The 14732-nt window shown below is 48.5% G+C and overlaps 5 protein-coding genes across 5 annotated transcripts; 3 read left to right on the forward strand and 2 right to left on the reverse strand.

The window, feature by feature from the left end:
• Positions 1 to 291: 291 nt before the first annotated feature.
• On the forward strand, positions 292 to 2333 carry EDB91DRAFT_1266244 (uncharacterized protein; the record flags this gene model as incomplete). Its single annotated transcript, XM_041324503.1, has 12 exons — positions 292 to 363; positions 526 to 552; positions 608 to 808; positions 879 to 947; positions 1329 to 1469; positions 1505 to 1576; positions 1607 to 1635; positions 1693 to 1714; positions 1773 to 1791; positions 1843 to 1977; positions 2148 to 2212; positions 2289 to 2333. The coding sequence occupies 12 exons, from the start codon at positions 292 to 294 to the stop codon at positions 2331 to 2333; spliced, it is 897 nt and encodes a 298-aa protein (XP_041170829.1).
• A 2076-nt stretch (positions 2334 to 4409) lies between these two features.
• EDB91DRAFT_1254859 (uncharacterized protein) lies at positions 4410 to 4933 on the reverse strand (the record flags this gene model as incomplete). The annotated part of the gene is made up of 2 exons (XM_041323874.1): positions 4410 to 4842; positions 4905 to 4933. The coding sequence occupies 2 exons, from the start codon at positions 4931 to 4933 to the stop codon at positions 4410 to 4412; spliced, it is 462 nt and encodes a 153-aa protein (XP_041170830.1).
• A 2136-nt stretch (positions 4934 to 7069) lies between these two features.
• Positions 7070 to 11412, forward strand: EDB91DRAFT_1169030 (uncharacterized protein). The gene is made up of 21 exons (XM_041320129.1): positions 7070 to 7261; positions 7324 to 7426; positions 7485 to 7589; positions 7674 to 7684; positions 7882 to 7929; positions 8021 to 8159; positions 8223 to 8419; positions 8471 to 8553; positions 8610 to 8668; positions 8720 to 8935; positions 8956 to 9324; positions 9375 to 9668; positions 9703 to 9776; positions 9823 to 9957; positions 10018 to 10155; positions 10207 to 10358; positions 10414 to 10652; positions 10677 to 10698; positions 10770 to 10977; positions 11031 to 11104; positions 11153 to 11412. The coding sequence occupies exons 1-21, from the start codon at positions 7199 to 7201 to the stop codon at positions 11199 to 11201; spliced, it is 2778 nt and encodes a 925-aa protein (XP_041170831.1). The 5' UTR covers positions 7070 to 7198; the 3' UTR covers positions 11202 to 11412.
• Positions 11179 to 12533, forward strand: EDB91DRAFT_96630 (uncharacterized protein). The gene is made up of 5 exons (XM_041328807.1): positions 11179 to 11554; positions 11611 to 11642; positions 11704 to 11745; positions 11795 to 11968; positions 12025 to 12533. The coding sequence occupies exons 1-5, from the start codon at positions 11469 to 11471 to the stop codon at positions 12288 to 12290; spliced, it is 600 nt and encodes a 199-aa protein (XP_041170832.1). The 5' UTR covers positions 11179 to 11468; the 3' UTR covers positions 12291 to 12533.
• EDB91DRAFT_1062400 (uncharacterized protein) lies at positions 12394 to 14400 on the reverse strand (the record flags this gene model as incomplete). The annotated part of the gene is made up of 7 exons (XM_041314520.1): positions 12394 to 12743; positions 12796 to 13397; positions 13453 to 13571; positions 13623 to 13831; positions 13879 to 14176; positions 14229 to 14294; positions 14350 to 14400. The coding sequence occupies 7 exons, from the start codon at positions 14398 to 14400 to the stop codon at positions 12394 to 12396; spliced, it is 1695 nt and encodes a 564-aa protein (XP_041170833.1).
• Positions 14401 to 14732: the final 332 nt, after the last annotated feature.

Raw genomic sequence — 14732 nt, forward strand, 5'->3', positions numbered from 1 at the left:
GTGATCCGCCATCCATCATATCTCTCAAGTTTTTCGCTTTGTTCCCTTCCTCCGCAGCGAGCTGACTCGTCACGTTTTGTTTCAGGCTCGTTGAGGACATCGTGTTTTCGTTTCCGATCTGGCATGAATGGTATCGATGTGAATTTGTGCAACCGTGTATGTACCTAAGTTTGCCCTCGGTACTATGATGAGGATATAAAAGCAAGTCGTCTTCCTACCGTGCCTCCCCACATCAGAGTTATGATTCGAGATCTGATCCCCCTTGGCAGATCCCATATCACCTCACAAATAATGCGCCTCTCCTTCCTCCTCGCCGTTGTTGCTGCTTTGACAACATCTATGTCTGTCAGTGGTGACAGTGCGGTTAGTAATACGCGGCTTGCACCACTGGCAGTGATTGCTGCTTTCACCTTACCTGTGTTCTTCCTTTACATCCAGGATTGAATCTCATGACTAACCATTCATGCCTTGTGATACTAATATGGTTTCGATTTATACTGTGATTATGCCGGTCCAGGTAATTAGCTGGCAGCCGAATGGCATGTCGCGGCAGTGAGTCATGTTTCTGCTTTCACATTGGTGCTGTGGTTGATGGCACGATACGTAGTTCACTGCCGAGTCGATAAATATGGCTTCTGGACAGCTGCTTGAACATCGCGGACCGTTGAATAGAGGAACATATCAGGCACTTGATACGATACTGACTCAAATGCGCGACATATGGGCGAATGAAGTACTACATGCGTTTCAGGCTTGGTGTAACTTGAAGCCTGAACACCAAAAATCTCATATGTTGGACACAATGCATGTCAGCTGCAAGGATTGCAGTCGAAACTGAACAAGGGCTTGTTTTGTTGAACACTTGACAAAACATGCAGTTACTCAAATCAGACACCTTCCTATATCGGTTTGATCATGGCTTGCCTCATCTCGTTCGGTCGGAGTTGGTTCGTCGCCGCTCGCGACGTGCTCGGTTGTATGGACGGCGTCCGTCGAGACGGCCAAGCAAGAGACTAATTTATTTGAGTTTACGGCGACTCCTCGTTGAACCTGATCGAGGACCAGGAAAATTCATGTCCTGCGCGCTGGGCATCTTGTCAGCGATCTCGCGGAGTATCCCATCGCCAAATTGGGCATGAGCAACCTCCTTAAAAGTGCTCATAGTACTGCAGCCTGCAGGAACATGATGGCATGCACCGCCAATCCGTAATATGATAACGCGCAAGCTGTACTCATGTTAAGAATCGAAGACCCGAGCACTTCGTTGTGCTAGTAGTTGTGCGCTTCCACCCTCCCACTTTAACTTCAGAAATCTATAGCATCTACAGGTCGACAACATGATCAACAGCAAGTACTTGGCTTGGCTTGACAGACTTTCGTTCAAATTTACTAGTCTAGTGCTATTCAAGTTGTCTGTCAAGAAGGGCGATAGGGAGAGTCTATGGAATTCTGAACTTTGGAGTTATATAGTATGACTAGTAGTCCTGATAGTACAATGTATCAGTGTAAGCCTGGTGGCTTACGTACGCCTACACATATGGTTCATTGCATCGTAGACACCCCTCTTTCCCTTAAGGTCAGTACGGATTCGATGTACTAATTCAAGGTTTCGTCTCATGTTTACCTAGCGTCAACGTACGTCAACATACGGCATATGCAAGTAAAAATTTCACATCCCGACGTTGTTTGCAGGTTACAGGCTCCACACCTGCATGTAAACTTGTCGTTGCAAATACGCTCTATTACTATAACCCATCTGCATTGTTTCATAGCGCTGGCGCCAGGCGCCAGGTCATTGATCCTCACCTTGAAAAGGTTTTTGGTTATGATGGCATGTCACAGGGTGCCCATATTTTGGAGCCGAGCGAAGTCTTTCAAATCTGCGTCATTTCATAGTGCTGGCGCCTCGTAATCCGTTATCATATAAATTGAATGTTGTCGAGTCCCAAAATCCTCAGAGACAATCGACTCATTGCAGTGAGTAATCCTGAGACCTAAAGACTTGTGCAACTTGACCATTACATCCATTTCGAATTTAGCTCTTCCTGGACGTGCCATAACACCATCGCGTACACCACACAATCACAAAATTTGATCGTGGGTAGTAGTTTCCTGGCATCGAGGGTCATCACTGACGCATATACTAGATACCATGAAGATCCAGTTCACCTACCTCGCTATCCTTGCTGCCGCCACCGCCGGGGTGAAGGCTGTCAGTGAATCCTGCGTGGATTTTTGCTACTCCGATGACCTTCAATGCGATCCAACTTACTATCCCCTCTATCAAGCTAGGACTGGCTGCTGGATCTGCTGCAATGACACCTGAGGGGTAGCCATCGAATTTGTGCAGATGCATGTATTTTGTCTGATTGCCTAATATCATGGGTTCTGAACCCGCTAATGAAAATCATTGGAAAATATGTTGATGCTGAGAGGCACAGTGACCGAACTGCGCCCAAGTTGTTCTCCAGTCAGACTCAGAGTATCAAGTAAGTAAGAATAGACACGCCACATCACCATCGGTACTAATAAACGTTTAACCGGGTGTCAACATGTCATGCTAAAGAGCTGGCCTACTAGAAACGGAAGGCTTCCTCGACGTCCTGTTGATCAGATTATTCAAGCAAAAATCACCAGTCAACAAAGCAAACTCACGTCCGCCAAGGGATCTCCTCCCCAAACCCAGACGCACCGTCATTATAACTCTCCTGCACGTTATCAATGAGCCTCCACCACCTCTGCATCTCCTGGTCGTCCCCAAAAGCCTTCATGTCTTTCTCAAGGTACTTTGTACTTGAAGTTTGCGATGAGAAAATCAGCGGCGGTTAATGGTTGATCGAGTAGTCCACGACGTGGTATCGTCTGAGAGCGTGCAGAGTGCCAGGCCAGAAATCCTGCGGACAATATCGCTTGCACTTGCTGTCGCTAGCACAGGTAGGCAGCCTCCGAGATTTCGAATAAAAAATAGTAGATCATATATTTAACAAGCGCTCCTTACACCTTCGGATGTTTTCCACCGTCAATCACAATAAGAGATGTCTGTACACCTACGTTTACCGTTGTATTTTCCTCTTTCTCCCTTCCGAATAGCGATCAAATGTCTCGTCGACATCGCACTCTCAATAGTATGGTGTATAGCTGTCCGTGTGCGAACGAATCTGTGCGCAAGTCAAGCACGACTTTCTCTAGCGTCAGCCCTTGACATCCGTTGAATGTCGTCGCATAGGCAGGTCGCAGAGGAAACTGTTTGCGATTTACAGTCCAGCTTGAGTATCTCTCCGGTATGAGAACTTCGACAAATGAAGAGCGGTGATGCAGGCTTGTGCATTTCGACGGACATGTTACGTTATATTGCGCACACAGCATTCACTTTGAGATCTAATCGATGAGGCCTGGGTGTGTCCGGATGAGTCAACATCGCGAGATAGTCTAGAGTCTGCTCGAGACAGGAAGATCTCCAACGCCGTCTTCTGGCTCAAAAGACACGGGTACAAAGCCATCCATCTTCCAAAACGGTTTTTTCGGCTCCAAAGCATAACGAGTAGCATTTTGAATACCGACGACGCCGTGAAATGAGCATGCAGAGGCCATGGTGGTAAAAGCAGAGGCACACAGTTAGGAGAGAAACGTGCGATCGCATGTGGAGCTCGGTGGCGTGCAATTGTAAAAGGAGTAGAGACACGGAGATAAGCGAATCACCAAGCAAATCGGACAGCATGTGGAGCTTAGGTGGAGCACAAACAGGAGAGTCACGCGCATTGGTTCCGTAGGATCAAACGTTTCCGAGTCATCCTTACATATGTTAGATGTTCAAGTTCTGCACTGTGGTCATTTGGCGTGTTGATTACTTGGTATTCAGCTAACGGGGCGTAGACCAATCATATATCTTCGACCGTATCTTGAAACAAGTTGATCATATTGAGTAATTGGACGATGGCCTACGTATCGTATCATCAAGCACAGCACCAAAGCGAAAGCAGAAACATGACTCACATCGCGACCTGTGACTCAGGCTTCCAGCTCATCAAGAATCATCAAACATCGCAGAATGAAGCGAGTTCATCCTTTTAGTGTTGCAAGGCGCAAATGGTGAGTCATAGGATTGGAATCTGGATGCAAAGGAAATCGGTCATACTTACAGAGTAACAAAAAAGGCCATAACAGCAATCCTTGTAGGTTTTGCAATCATCGTATATCCCACCACATGCCTTGGTTGCACTGACAGACATGGATGCTGTCAAAGCAGCAGAAACAGCGAGGAGGAAGGAGAAACGCATTATTTGTGAAGTGATATGGGATCTGCTAAAGGGGATCTCGAATGGTGAGGGAGGCACGGTAGGAAGACGACTTGCTTTTATGTCCTGCGAATAGCGCCGCGGACAGAAGTCGGGGTTTCTTGGGCAGAATGGTTAGGCCTGGGGGATAGCGGCGAGAGTGTAGGCATGGTCACGGATAGACAAATACAGCCTGAGTGATGGAGGGAACATTGTATGCGATGTGCCGTAGGGCTTCGTCCACACATTAATAACGGTTGGAGCGTTCATAGTTGGCGAAGGCAAAGGTGGGACAAACGTATTAGCAGAGGAGCCCTCCATGGAAACAGGGCCATAAATACTAGATAGGCCATTTGCTTTGGAGGTGGAAGCACTGGACTCGTATTTGGGATGAAGGAAGCATGCGGTAGATATGCTATTGGGGCTGGGGACCCAGATGTCGCTCGACTTCACAGGAACGATTGTCTTCTTCAGAAGCCGGGGGTCGAGCTCGATATCAGTATAATATGTGGCGTCAGAGGAATGAACACAGCGTGGGTTGGGTCGGGGTAAACTGCACCCTCCTACACTTTAGTGTAATTCGTACAGTACAATGTTCCGCGACAGTCGAATTGCGATAGTGCTAAGCACAGCTGGATTGGGGAACACGTATGCGACATCGCATATCCAGATTGGTAATGGTGTTCGTTGGAGGTATACACATGATCAATATAGATATGAACGGTGGTATATTCTCAGAAGAGGGACTGCATTTTCTGAGTACGACGATGCAAAGTATCAGTGCCGCTAAGCTGTCAATCGGGAATTAGCCAGGGAACACAAGTAAAAATTGAGCCTGATACGTGCGATCAGAATAAATTTCGATACGTTTGGTGGAACTGCGGAAGAAGTAAAGGTTCTCCGGACAATATTTGAAAACGACTGCTGGCAAAATGAGATATTTCCGTTCAATGCGTCTGCGCTTCGGGATCGCAGGAATGATAATTACCGTCTTTTGCGGCCTAGAAAGTCCAAAACAAACAGTGTGTAGCCCCAAGACTTTGGCGCGTTTGTCCACGTCACCTATCTTAACCCGCCGCACGTCTGGTAATACCTAGTGAAAGGACCAAATAAGGTGAAGTGTAGTACATGCACGCGGGGTGAAGATTCTCCCTCGTCGTCACGATGGCTTCACAATCTGCGTTACTCATTTTTGTTGTATGAGATGCAGGGACTGCAGCACCGTTCCAAAACTTGACATTCAGAGGGAAGAAATGGCATGGAATACGTCGACGGAGAGAGTTCGACTTGCATAGTCAACGGAGGACGACTGGGATCATGATAGATCTGTGGAATGGTAATTAATAATGTGGAGTCGATTCCAAGACGCGCTAGTATAGGGCACACGCACACGACAAACATAACCAGAATTCCAAGATAACAAAGGAATGCAATGTATACAATATCATCTGATGCGAATAAACCAGACTCCTACTTATGACAGAGCACAGAACCGTCAAGAGGGATGGCGGCATTGTCTACAGGTCCCTTGAGATGCCTGAAATATTTTTATCAAATGCATTCGCTGATAGTGGTTCTGGAAGTCAACCGAGCCTCTCCTCGGGACACGGGGAGGGGCAACTGTCAACACGAAATCTAGTGATAGCGCGGATGATGGTGGCGTGGATCATGGAAAACTTGCCGGGTAGTACAGATCGTTACCATGCGGGCAACATTTAACGTGCCCAGTACCGAAAGTGTAAGGAGTATCTAGCGATCATTCTGGGCGATCTTGGTCTCGTGGCAAAGCAGGGTGCGTACGAAGGATGATGAAAGACGAATGAAAGAGACATCTGGTTGATAGGAACAGACATATGATCTTTCGAGCGGGTTCATCGAGCCAGTGCGGCAGTTCTGAACCTTGATTGTACATTTGTTCCACTTCCCGCATTCGTTCAAATACGAATAATTACGAGAGTACCAGTGAGTGAAACGTAGCACATAAGATGAGAGAATCTATGCTCGATCATCAAATGGAATATTCATCCATGAAGAAGCTCACGCGGCAGTAAGTCCTAGTTGTTGATGCCATCTCTGCGCAGAGATCGGGAGTAGCTTCCAGGATGCTCTCTATTTCAGCAAGCTCCACGATATCCTTTCGCGAAGTAGAAAGAACGAATCCGTGATGTTGGTAGCGCCAGCTCTGATATTATCTGGTAAACTCTTATAGCATTATATCAATCTAGTACAGACCTCCAGCGAAGGTCGACTTCAGCAAGACCTGTCAACAGCGAGCTAGTGTCTGACTTCCAGTTGTCATCGCGACATCGAGAACAATATTCTCGTAGGCAGAGGGAGACGAAGCCGACCGTGTTTCTAGAACCAAGTCAGCCGGAACATAGGAAGATGTCCAATTTGAACGACTGCCAGCGCATGCCTTGCGAAGTGGACGAATAATAGTCTAATGTTGCAAACTACTGCTCTGATTCAAGTAATTCTCGTACCAGGGAGTCTTATTCTTTGAGTTCAAGCTGTAGGCATTGCGGTAGTATTGCTACGCAGAACTCGGCGGTCGGTTTGGCAGAACGGATAACGATGGCGAAACTTTTACGAAGAGAGTAAGCCGACACCCTACGAGGATTCGTTATCCGCCGTAGGTGGTCACACCGAAAGACAATATTAATGCGGAGTGATAGTTTAGGTGCCTCAGGTTCAAGTTCAATGTTGAATAGATGGATGGACCACCACGTGACTTCCTGTCAGTTGCCGTCGGAGGTTTTACTACACCGTCAGTTTTGGCATCGGAATTCGGAGCCCGAGCTTGTTCTCCACTTCGAATAACTATATAGCTGCAGCTGTAGCTGTGGCCGAACTCTCGTTTTCTGTTTCGACTACACTTTTCTTCCTCCATATCACTGAACCTACTCAGAATTCCGGTTCTAAGGATGGACGACGTGACATATGCCGGCAGCGGGAGGTCAATCGACATCGAGCTTGGAGGACAAGAAGTCATTACAATCGATCTTGACAACCTTGATCCGAACCGGAAGATGTATTGGATCTTTTGAAGGAAGGTCAATGCAAAGTTTCTGTGTGGACGAAGTTAGCTGGCGAGTATTGGCGAAGGGGGATACTGGCAGCTGCTGAAAGAATAGCACATTCTGCTATTGAATGTGCGTTTATAGCTCAAGCTATCGTGTAATTTACTTGAGTGTGTCTGCAGCATTACAGGGCAAATGGGAGCGACAGCTTCCTCCCCTCCAATATACGCGCTTCTTGCGAATATCCAGATAGCTCATGCTCAAAAAGCCCCCAAAGTGGTGCTTTCAGAAGCTCGTAGCTCCATCAATTTAAGCTTTTAGCCACGACTAATAGGTCTCAGGGGAGGATAAACTGACTGGTGTTGCCGTCCAAAGGAAGAATATTACCGTGTGAAGCTGCTCAGTATCTTAACACCTGGCGAGAGGGGCTGCTGCCGAAGGTGGTGAGGGTGTGGGCGGAACCTTGGCATGTCTTGACTCGAGGTACTGCTCTCATCCCATCCAGTCTCTGACTAACTTACCACTTTATCCAGGGATACAACAACTGGCCACAAGGTCATGGATGATTGCCATGCCGCTCCTTTGAGGGTGTACTGGCTGAAAAACCTACTAATGTCGTGGCACTTCTCGGCAAAGTACGTTCTATTAGCCTGCGATTCTAAGTAGTTGGTGACCACCCAGGTATCAGGCTCGAATTCTCTATGCTCGAAGGAGTTATCCTCCCAGCACTCAAAACTATTCCAACAAATTCTTCAGCTCAACCCGCAGTGCATCCCTGACCCACGGATTGGTATCGGACTGTGTCTATGGGCAATGGACCATAAATCGAAAGCGAAAGCGGCAATGGCAGCGAAGCTTAGAAGTAGTAAGTACTGGTACCGAGTGGGGCGCCGTCAGATGGCTAAACGAATTTCGTAGAATCCGTCAGAATGGTCGGCACAGCTTCTGCTTGGACTGGAGTCCATTAACGCAAGTAAGACCGAAAATCTCAGTGAGAAAGATCGCGCGCAGGCGTTCCTTGCTGGCACAAAATTCATAGAGAAGGCTTTCAATGCCAATCAGAAGAGTGCTGCCGCCGCCAATGCGCTATGTGAACTCTTCCTCAGGAAGGGCAGCTACAAACGAGTATGTGGTATTTCATTCCCTTTTAGAACGCACTTCACGCCACGTCACTAGGCTCTCAAGCTTGCAGAGCGCACCATTCAGTTCGCTGACACCCTCACACTGCTAACAGAGGGAAACCTCAGAGCTGCTCGGGTGTTGCATGCAGAAGGCTCTCTCAAAGAAGCTACCAAATATTACACGACAGCCACAGATGGCCAGCCAAAACATATTTAGGTGCCATCGGCATGGCGCAAATGCAGATACAGAACGGTAGGCCGACGTGAACAGAAGAGCAGAAAAGGTAACTCATCTCATTCCCAGATGAGACAGCTGCAGCGATCCACACCCTCGATCTTCTTCTGCAACCTCCAAATCCTCAGCGTTCTGTTGAAGCGATGGTTATGCTCGCTTCCCTCCGCGCTCACCCCCGTCCAGGAGTGTCTAGCTCGGACTTCGCTCAAGAAAAAGCCAAAGCCCGTGAACTATTCGACCGCGCTATCAAAGCTCTCGAGCAGGACGACTCTCGTGCGTCCAATGGTCATATTCACATCACACAGTCAGTTATATCAACGACGACTTGGATATGCATGTCGAAATTGCACGGCTTTGGCAAGAGGAGAGTCTTGACCGGACAACACGAGCCCTGAAGGAGGCGCTGAGGCTCAGTGAAGCAAACGAAAGGATCGACCCACGGTTGCTCAATAATATGGGTGCCCTCCAGCACTTGGAAGGCAATGTAGCAGAGGCACGGGCATTCTACGAAGACGCACTCACCAAAGCAGCTAGCTTGGGCCAGGATGTTGCAGAATCGATGTCAATAACGATGTTATACAATCTAGCTCGGGTGTACGAAGACAGTGGGGACGTCGCAATGGCGAAGGAAGCATATGATAAGCTCCTAGCAAGACATCCGGAATATGTCGACGGTGAGTGCAGCTAAACAGAGCTTGTATCCCTGTCTAACGCTGCCCTTTAGCCAAGGTTCGACAAGCGCAGATGCTAGCTGATCTCAATCAGTCAAACGAAGCTCACGAGCTCCTGAAACAAGCCATGGCATCGCAAAACAGCAACCTCAATCTCCGCGCGTTCTATACTTACTTCCTCATCCAAAGCAATTTCCCGAAACCAGCCAAAGATTTCGTGTTTGCTACTCTCAAGGATCACGACAAGCATGATGTCTATTCATTATGCGCCGCCGGTTGGATTCAATATCATCAAAGCAGGGAAAGTCGAGACTCAACCCCGAAAGGCTTAGAAGAGCGGAGACGTGGTTTTTCAGCGCTCTGCTGAGTTCTATGATAAAGCTCTGCTATTAGACCCGCTCTGTGCTGTTGCCGCTCAAGGACTTGCCATCGTAACCGCGGAAGATGCCACTCGGGTCCTTTGGAGGTGGTCCAGCTACTTCTAATGCAGACGATCCACAGAAACGAATGAGGAACGCACGAGACGCCCTCGACATTTTTGCGAAGATAAGGGAGTCCCTCGCCGACGGCAGCGTATACCTGAACATGGGACATTGCTATTATGCTCGGGACGAGTTTGATCGTGCTATTGAAAGTGTGAGCCTTCCATGAGTCTATCTCACGCTATTCACGCGGATTGACATGTGCATGGCATAGTATGAGACAGCATCTGTACGATTTTACAGTGGCCATAATGTTTCTGTGCTCTTGTGTCTGTGTCGAACGTGGTATGCAAAGGCCAGCAAGGACCAATCGTTTGTTGCTATGAGCACGGCGCTGAAATATGCACAAAAGGCATGACATTCCCCTTCTCTGACTTTCGTTGGAATTTACGGTCTTTGATAGGCCCTCCACTTACAACCAAGCGACAAGGCCATCTTATACAATATCGCCATGGTTCAGCAAAAAGCTGCAGAGCTACTCTTCGGCCTGAGCCCGTCGAAGCGTACACTTAAAGATCTGGAGTGGGCGATCCTACAGGCTGGGCATGCACAACGGTGAGCTCTCATCTCATCGATAATGTCGTGGCTTGGATTAAATGAGCATCTCCAGATTGTTTGCTTCTCTTGCCGCAGACTCTGCCTCAGTCGTGCCGTACAGTCGCGATATCGCCGATCAACGTAGGAAATACGGTGAAAGTATGCTGAGAAGAGGGGACGAGCATCTGGCGACACAGAAAGAGTTCGAAGCTGAAGCGCAGGCGAAACTTGACGCTGCTAGACAACGGAGACAATTGGAGAGGGAGAAGCAGGAGGCTCTCGAGGTAAGTGCATTCGTTCTTTTTCGTTCAAGTTCTGTCTGAGCTACTTTCTCAGCGAGAAAAAATCGAAGAACTCCGTCATCAAGCGGAAAAGCTTGCAGAAGAACGTCGGAAGGCGAGGGAACAAGCTCAGGAATGGACAAGGGAGGTTTCAAATGGAGAGTGACGAAGAGCGCGAACGTAAATCCAAGCGAGCCGCTAAAAAGGTCAAGGTTGAAGGAGAGAGTGGAGATGAAGGGGCCGAACCTAAGAAGAAGAAGAGGGGCGGAGGCAAACTCAAAAAAACCATTGATCAGGATGTCGACAACGAGCAGCTCTTCAGCGATGAGGAGGTCGACAGTAAACCAGCGAAGAAGGTATGGCATTTCGATTTAACTTGACTGAGACAGTTTTGAATTCCTTAAATCAGCGCGTCCCGAAAAAACGAGTCGTCCGAGATGATGACGACCAGGAAGCTGTCGGAGGACCACGCAAAAAGCAATAGTACGTGTGGCATCTAGACATTCTTGACCTTTGCTCATTCCTCGCCAGTAAAAGCAAGGAGATTATATCTGATACTGACGATGAGGATATGTCATGATGCAGAGTCCTTGTATTATCACTGTTGCTTTCGTTTAAATTGGCATCTATCGAACCCGCGGTACTTGGAGCTCGGGATCGCTTCATGTAAATATATATATCTTGTACCATACTATTCCGAAGCGATTATTATTATGTAGCTCAGCTGCCAGCTAGAAAGGAGTACCAAGAAGTCGCTTAATGTAGATGTAGTACTTTCTTATTGCCGTCGTGACCCCGGCTTCAATTATATCTCCAACTTACCGAGTAACGGTCGCCGATCTCGAGGATGCCCCCTCGGTCCCGCAACTTATGCCAAGTCTGTCACGAAACTGAATCAAAGTATACTTGCGCAAAATGCAGAACAACCGTCTAGTAGGTTCACCCGCATTGCGCTTGCTCGATACTAATATCCATGCCCGACGTCCCAGCTGCTCCGTAGGATGCTACAAACTCCATAAAGGTATGATATTTCAAACATAGAAACAAGCCAAAGATGGATCTCATCGAAAGCCGCCCCACAGAATCTTGCGGCTCTGCTGAAACCCCAGCTGTGACCCGCGAAGGTAAATTCCTTCCTTGAGTTATCCCAGAGTTTTCCTCAAAGAGAATCAGCACCACCATCATCTGCAGAAATCGCAGAAGATGGAGTGACGCTCGATGATCCAAAGCCACCCCGCTCTCTCACTTCTCTCAATTGGCCTTACGTGCCTGAAGAATCAGCATATCCCGACCCATTGAAACGTGATGACCCAAGGCCATTGCAAGTCCACCAGTACGAAGCCATCGGTATGTCCGTTCATCAACTACCGTTTCGTGCGTTCAATCCTATCTCCGATCGTTAGCTACTTCCGCTGCTGTGCGTCGTGCGCTGGAGTCAAATCCTCGTCTGCCAGGGCTTCTTACTTCCATAGACAAGCTAAGAGGTGCAGATAGAGAGGATGCTTTAAATCGCGCTCTTGGAGTTGACTCTAGGCAGCTCAAGAATGATTTATTGCGTCCTCAAGAGTTAGATGAAGACACTAGGGCACTGAGACAGCTCGCAGAAGCTGTGGAAGCTGCTGCGCGAGGGGGAAAGGAAGGGGTGCTAGGTCTTGACTGGGACGAATAAGCAACGGAATCAAAATGCCAGAGCAGAAATGCATGCACAGGAAAAAACCTCCAAGACACTGACAAGATAGCAATGCAAGTCTAACAAACCCATCCCTTGCACTTCACTTGACCCCTAAAAACAACAGTCCCCTCTTCGCCTTTTCAACCTCCTCCTCTAGTTCGCGCCCATCACTAGCTGTCCACCAATCTGCCTTGTCGATATCTTCGACCTTTTTGCCACTCCTAATAGCAGACTCGAATGCCGATTTTCTGGCATTCAGGCTGGCCATGCGTCGGGGATCTGAGTGGCCGGTGAAAATGATGAGTGCCGTCCTTGGAGGGAGGGATGCGTAGAGGGTGACAAGCTGGTTGTTAAGAGTTGCCTGGGCGTTGGCGATAACGCTAGGCGATGGTTCAGCGGGGGTGACTGGGGCAGCTTGGGTCTCTGCAGCCGTCGTCTTTGGTGTTAGCCCTACAAATCGTAAGTATATAATAATAGAGAGATCAAGTGTATGTGTACTCACATCCCATTGCGTCTGCAATGCCGGTGAACCGTGCAAATGCGAACTCGTGTCCTGGAATAGCCTGCAGCAGCCCATCGAGCACTTCGTCGTCGCTAGTACAAGGCACATTCGAGTTGGCTTTTGCTCCATGCATTACACCAGGGTTCCCATGGTCCACCACTACACTCCGTACAGACCCTGGTCCTCCTCTCCCGCTTGCCCTCCCCATACGTTCATATATGCTCTCAAAATCGGTCTTGTACTCCCCATAGGTAGGGCCATACCTCAATTTCGACTTCAGGAGGTCGATACATGCCCGCGCATCCTCCTCCGGATCGTGCCCACTATCACCACGTGTCTGGATTTCGCGATTCACCCATTTTTTGGTGAGCCACGCAAGTCCCGGCTTCAGCGGCCTCCCGCGTGGGTGATGGTATATGACAGCAGTGTCGATGCACCTAGGGTGGCAGATCCGGAGTGCTCGGAGGTCGGATTCAAGGGAGTGTCCGACGAGGATGGAGGTCGGTCCGCCTTCTGGTGCGAGGATGGGCATGAGTTGTGCCTGAACCTCAGCGACCGTTGTTGTAGCCGATGCGAGCAAGGATTCTGTGATGCCTGACCATCTGATGGCACATATTTCAAAATCGGCGTTTGATCATGATGTGACATTTCGCTTACTTGGTCATGTAGTCGATAACTGGCTTCGGAGGTTTGACAAGTTTGTCGTACACGACTATTCCGCTCTCGTAATCGATCATGCAAACTCGGGTAAGTTCCTTGCCGTCCTCTGTTAAGCACTATGTTCGCGTTTGAGTTAGTGACTCGTCACCCCAGCTGCAGTCACGCACCATTTCACAGTCGATAGCATATATTTTTGATTGCCGTTTCTCTGCTGGAAGCAATAGCACTGACTCTTCCGATGCCTGTGGAGTCTCGACCCAACCAGGTCCCTTTTCGAATACGTCAGCCATGTATGAGGGAACTGGATATTCGTTCTCTATCATCTCCTTCAACGATAGAATATACAGCGCTGGCGTGTTATCAAAGGCACGTTGTGCTACATTAGGACATCGTCAGGGTTGACAAGAAAGTTACGGATAGCACACATACAAGCCCGCTGTGCCTGCCTCTTAGCTTTCTCTTGTGGTGTGACCTGGCATTGGAAGAACTCGCTGAGAACGGAGTACATCCGGGTTTGGTCGCCTGGTGCGCGAGTTGGACACGCGTGACTGTAAGTGGATGCGATGAAGGGAATGGGGGTGTGGGACTCTGCAGGAAGAGGAATTGAGAGCGGGACATTTGGATTAACGGTTGCTGAGGTTGGTAGAGGTGGAAGAGCCAAGGTGGAAGGAAGAATCCCAGGTATGAGGAGTGCTACGACCTTTTCGATCGATCGGGCGTGCTGCACAGATGGTCAAAAATACGACTCAGAGATGAAACTCGTCAAGACATACCTCGACCTTGACCCAGTTAGGCGGAGGTGCATCTGCGACTATGTGCAAAATCAAGTCTCGAACATCCTACAACGACGCGCAGCGTAAATGTGATCCAACCTCCTAAGCAGAAGCGACCCACATTTATATGTACCGCGTCCTTTCTCTTTACGATCTCACCATTCACATACATGAATCTGGGCATCAGTGCCTAAAACCAAGGAGAAACATATATCTCATTCAAAAAAGTTGTGGACGACAAAGGGAAGCACTAATAAGACACACATCGTGTTTGGCCTCAACCTTCTTGTTCTTTTTGGTTTTTCGCTTTTCCACGCGGGTCCATTCCCCTTCAGCAGCATCACCCTCGCCTGTTGTGCTCGCGTGATGAACTACCTGGTTAGGTGCTACTTTGGCCTTTTTGTGCTTGGACGACCTGGGAGGAGAAGATACGGAGTCTTGAGATCTTTTCATTGTACACTAGTGATCCACGCAGAGTGCACGATTCATGAGCCAAGGATATGG

The sequence above is a fragment of the Suillus paluster genome (assembly GCF_016628075.1).
Source record: "Suillus paluster strain FC165 chromosome Unknown EDB91scaffold_119, whole genome shotgun sequence".
Taxonomy (NCBI): domain Eukaryota; kingdom Fungi; phylum Basidiomycota; class Agaricomycetes; order Boletales; family Suillaceae; genus Suillus; species Suillus paluster.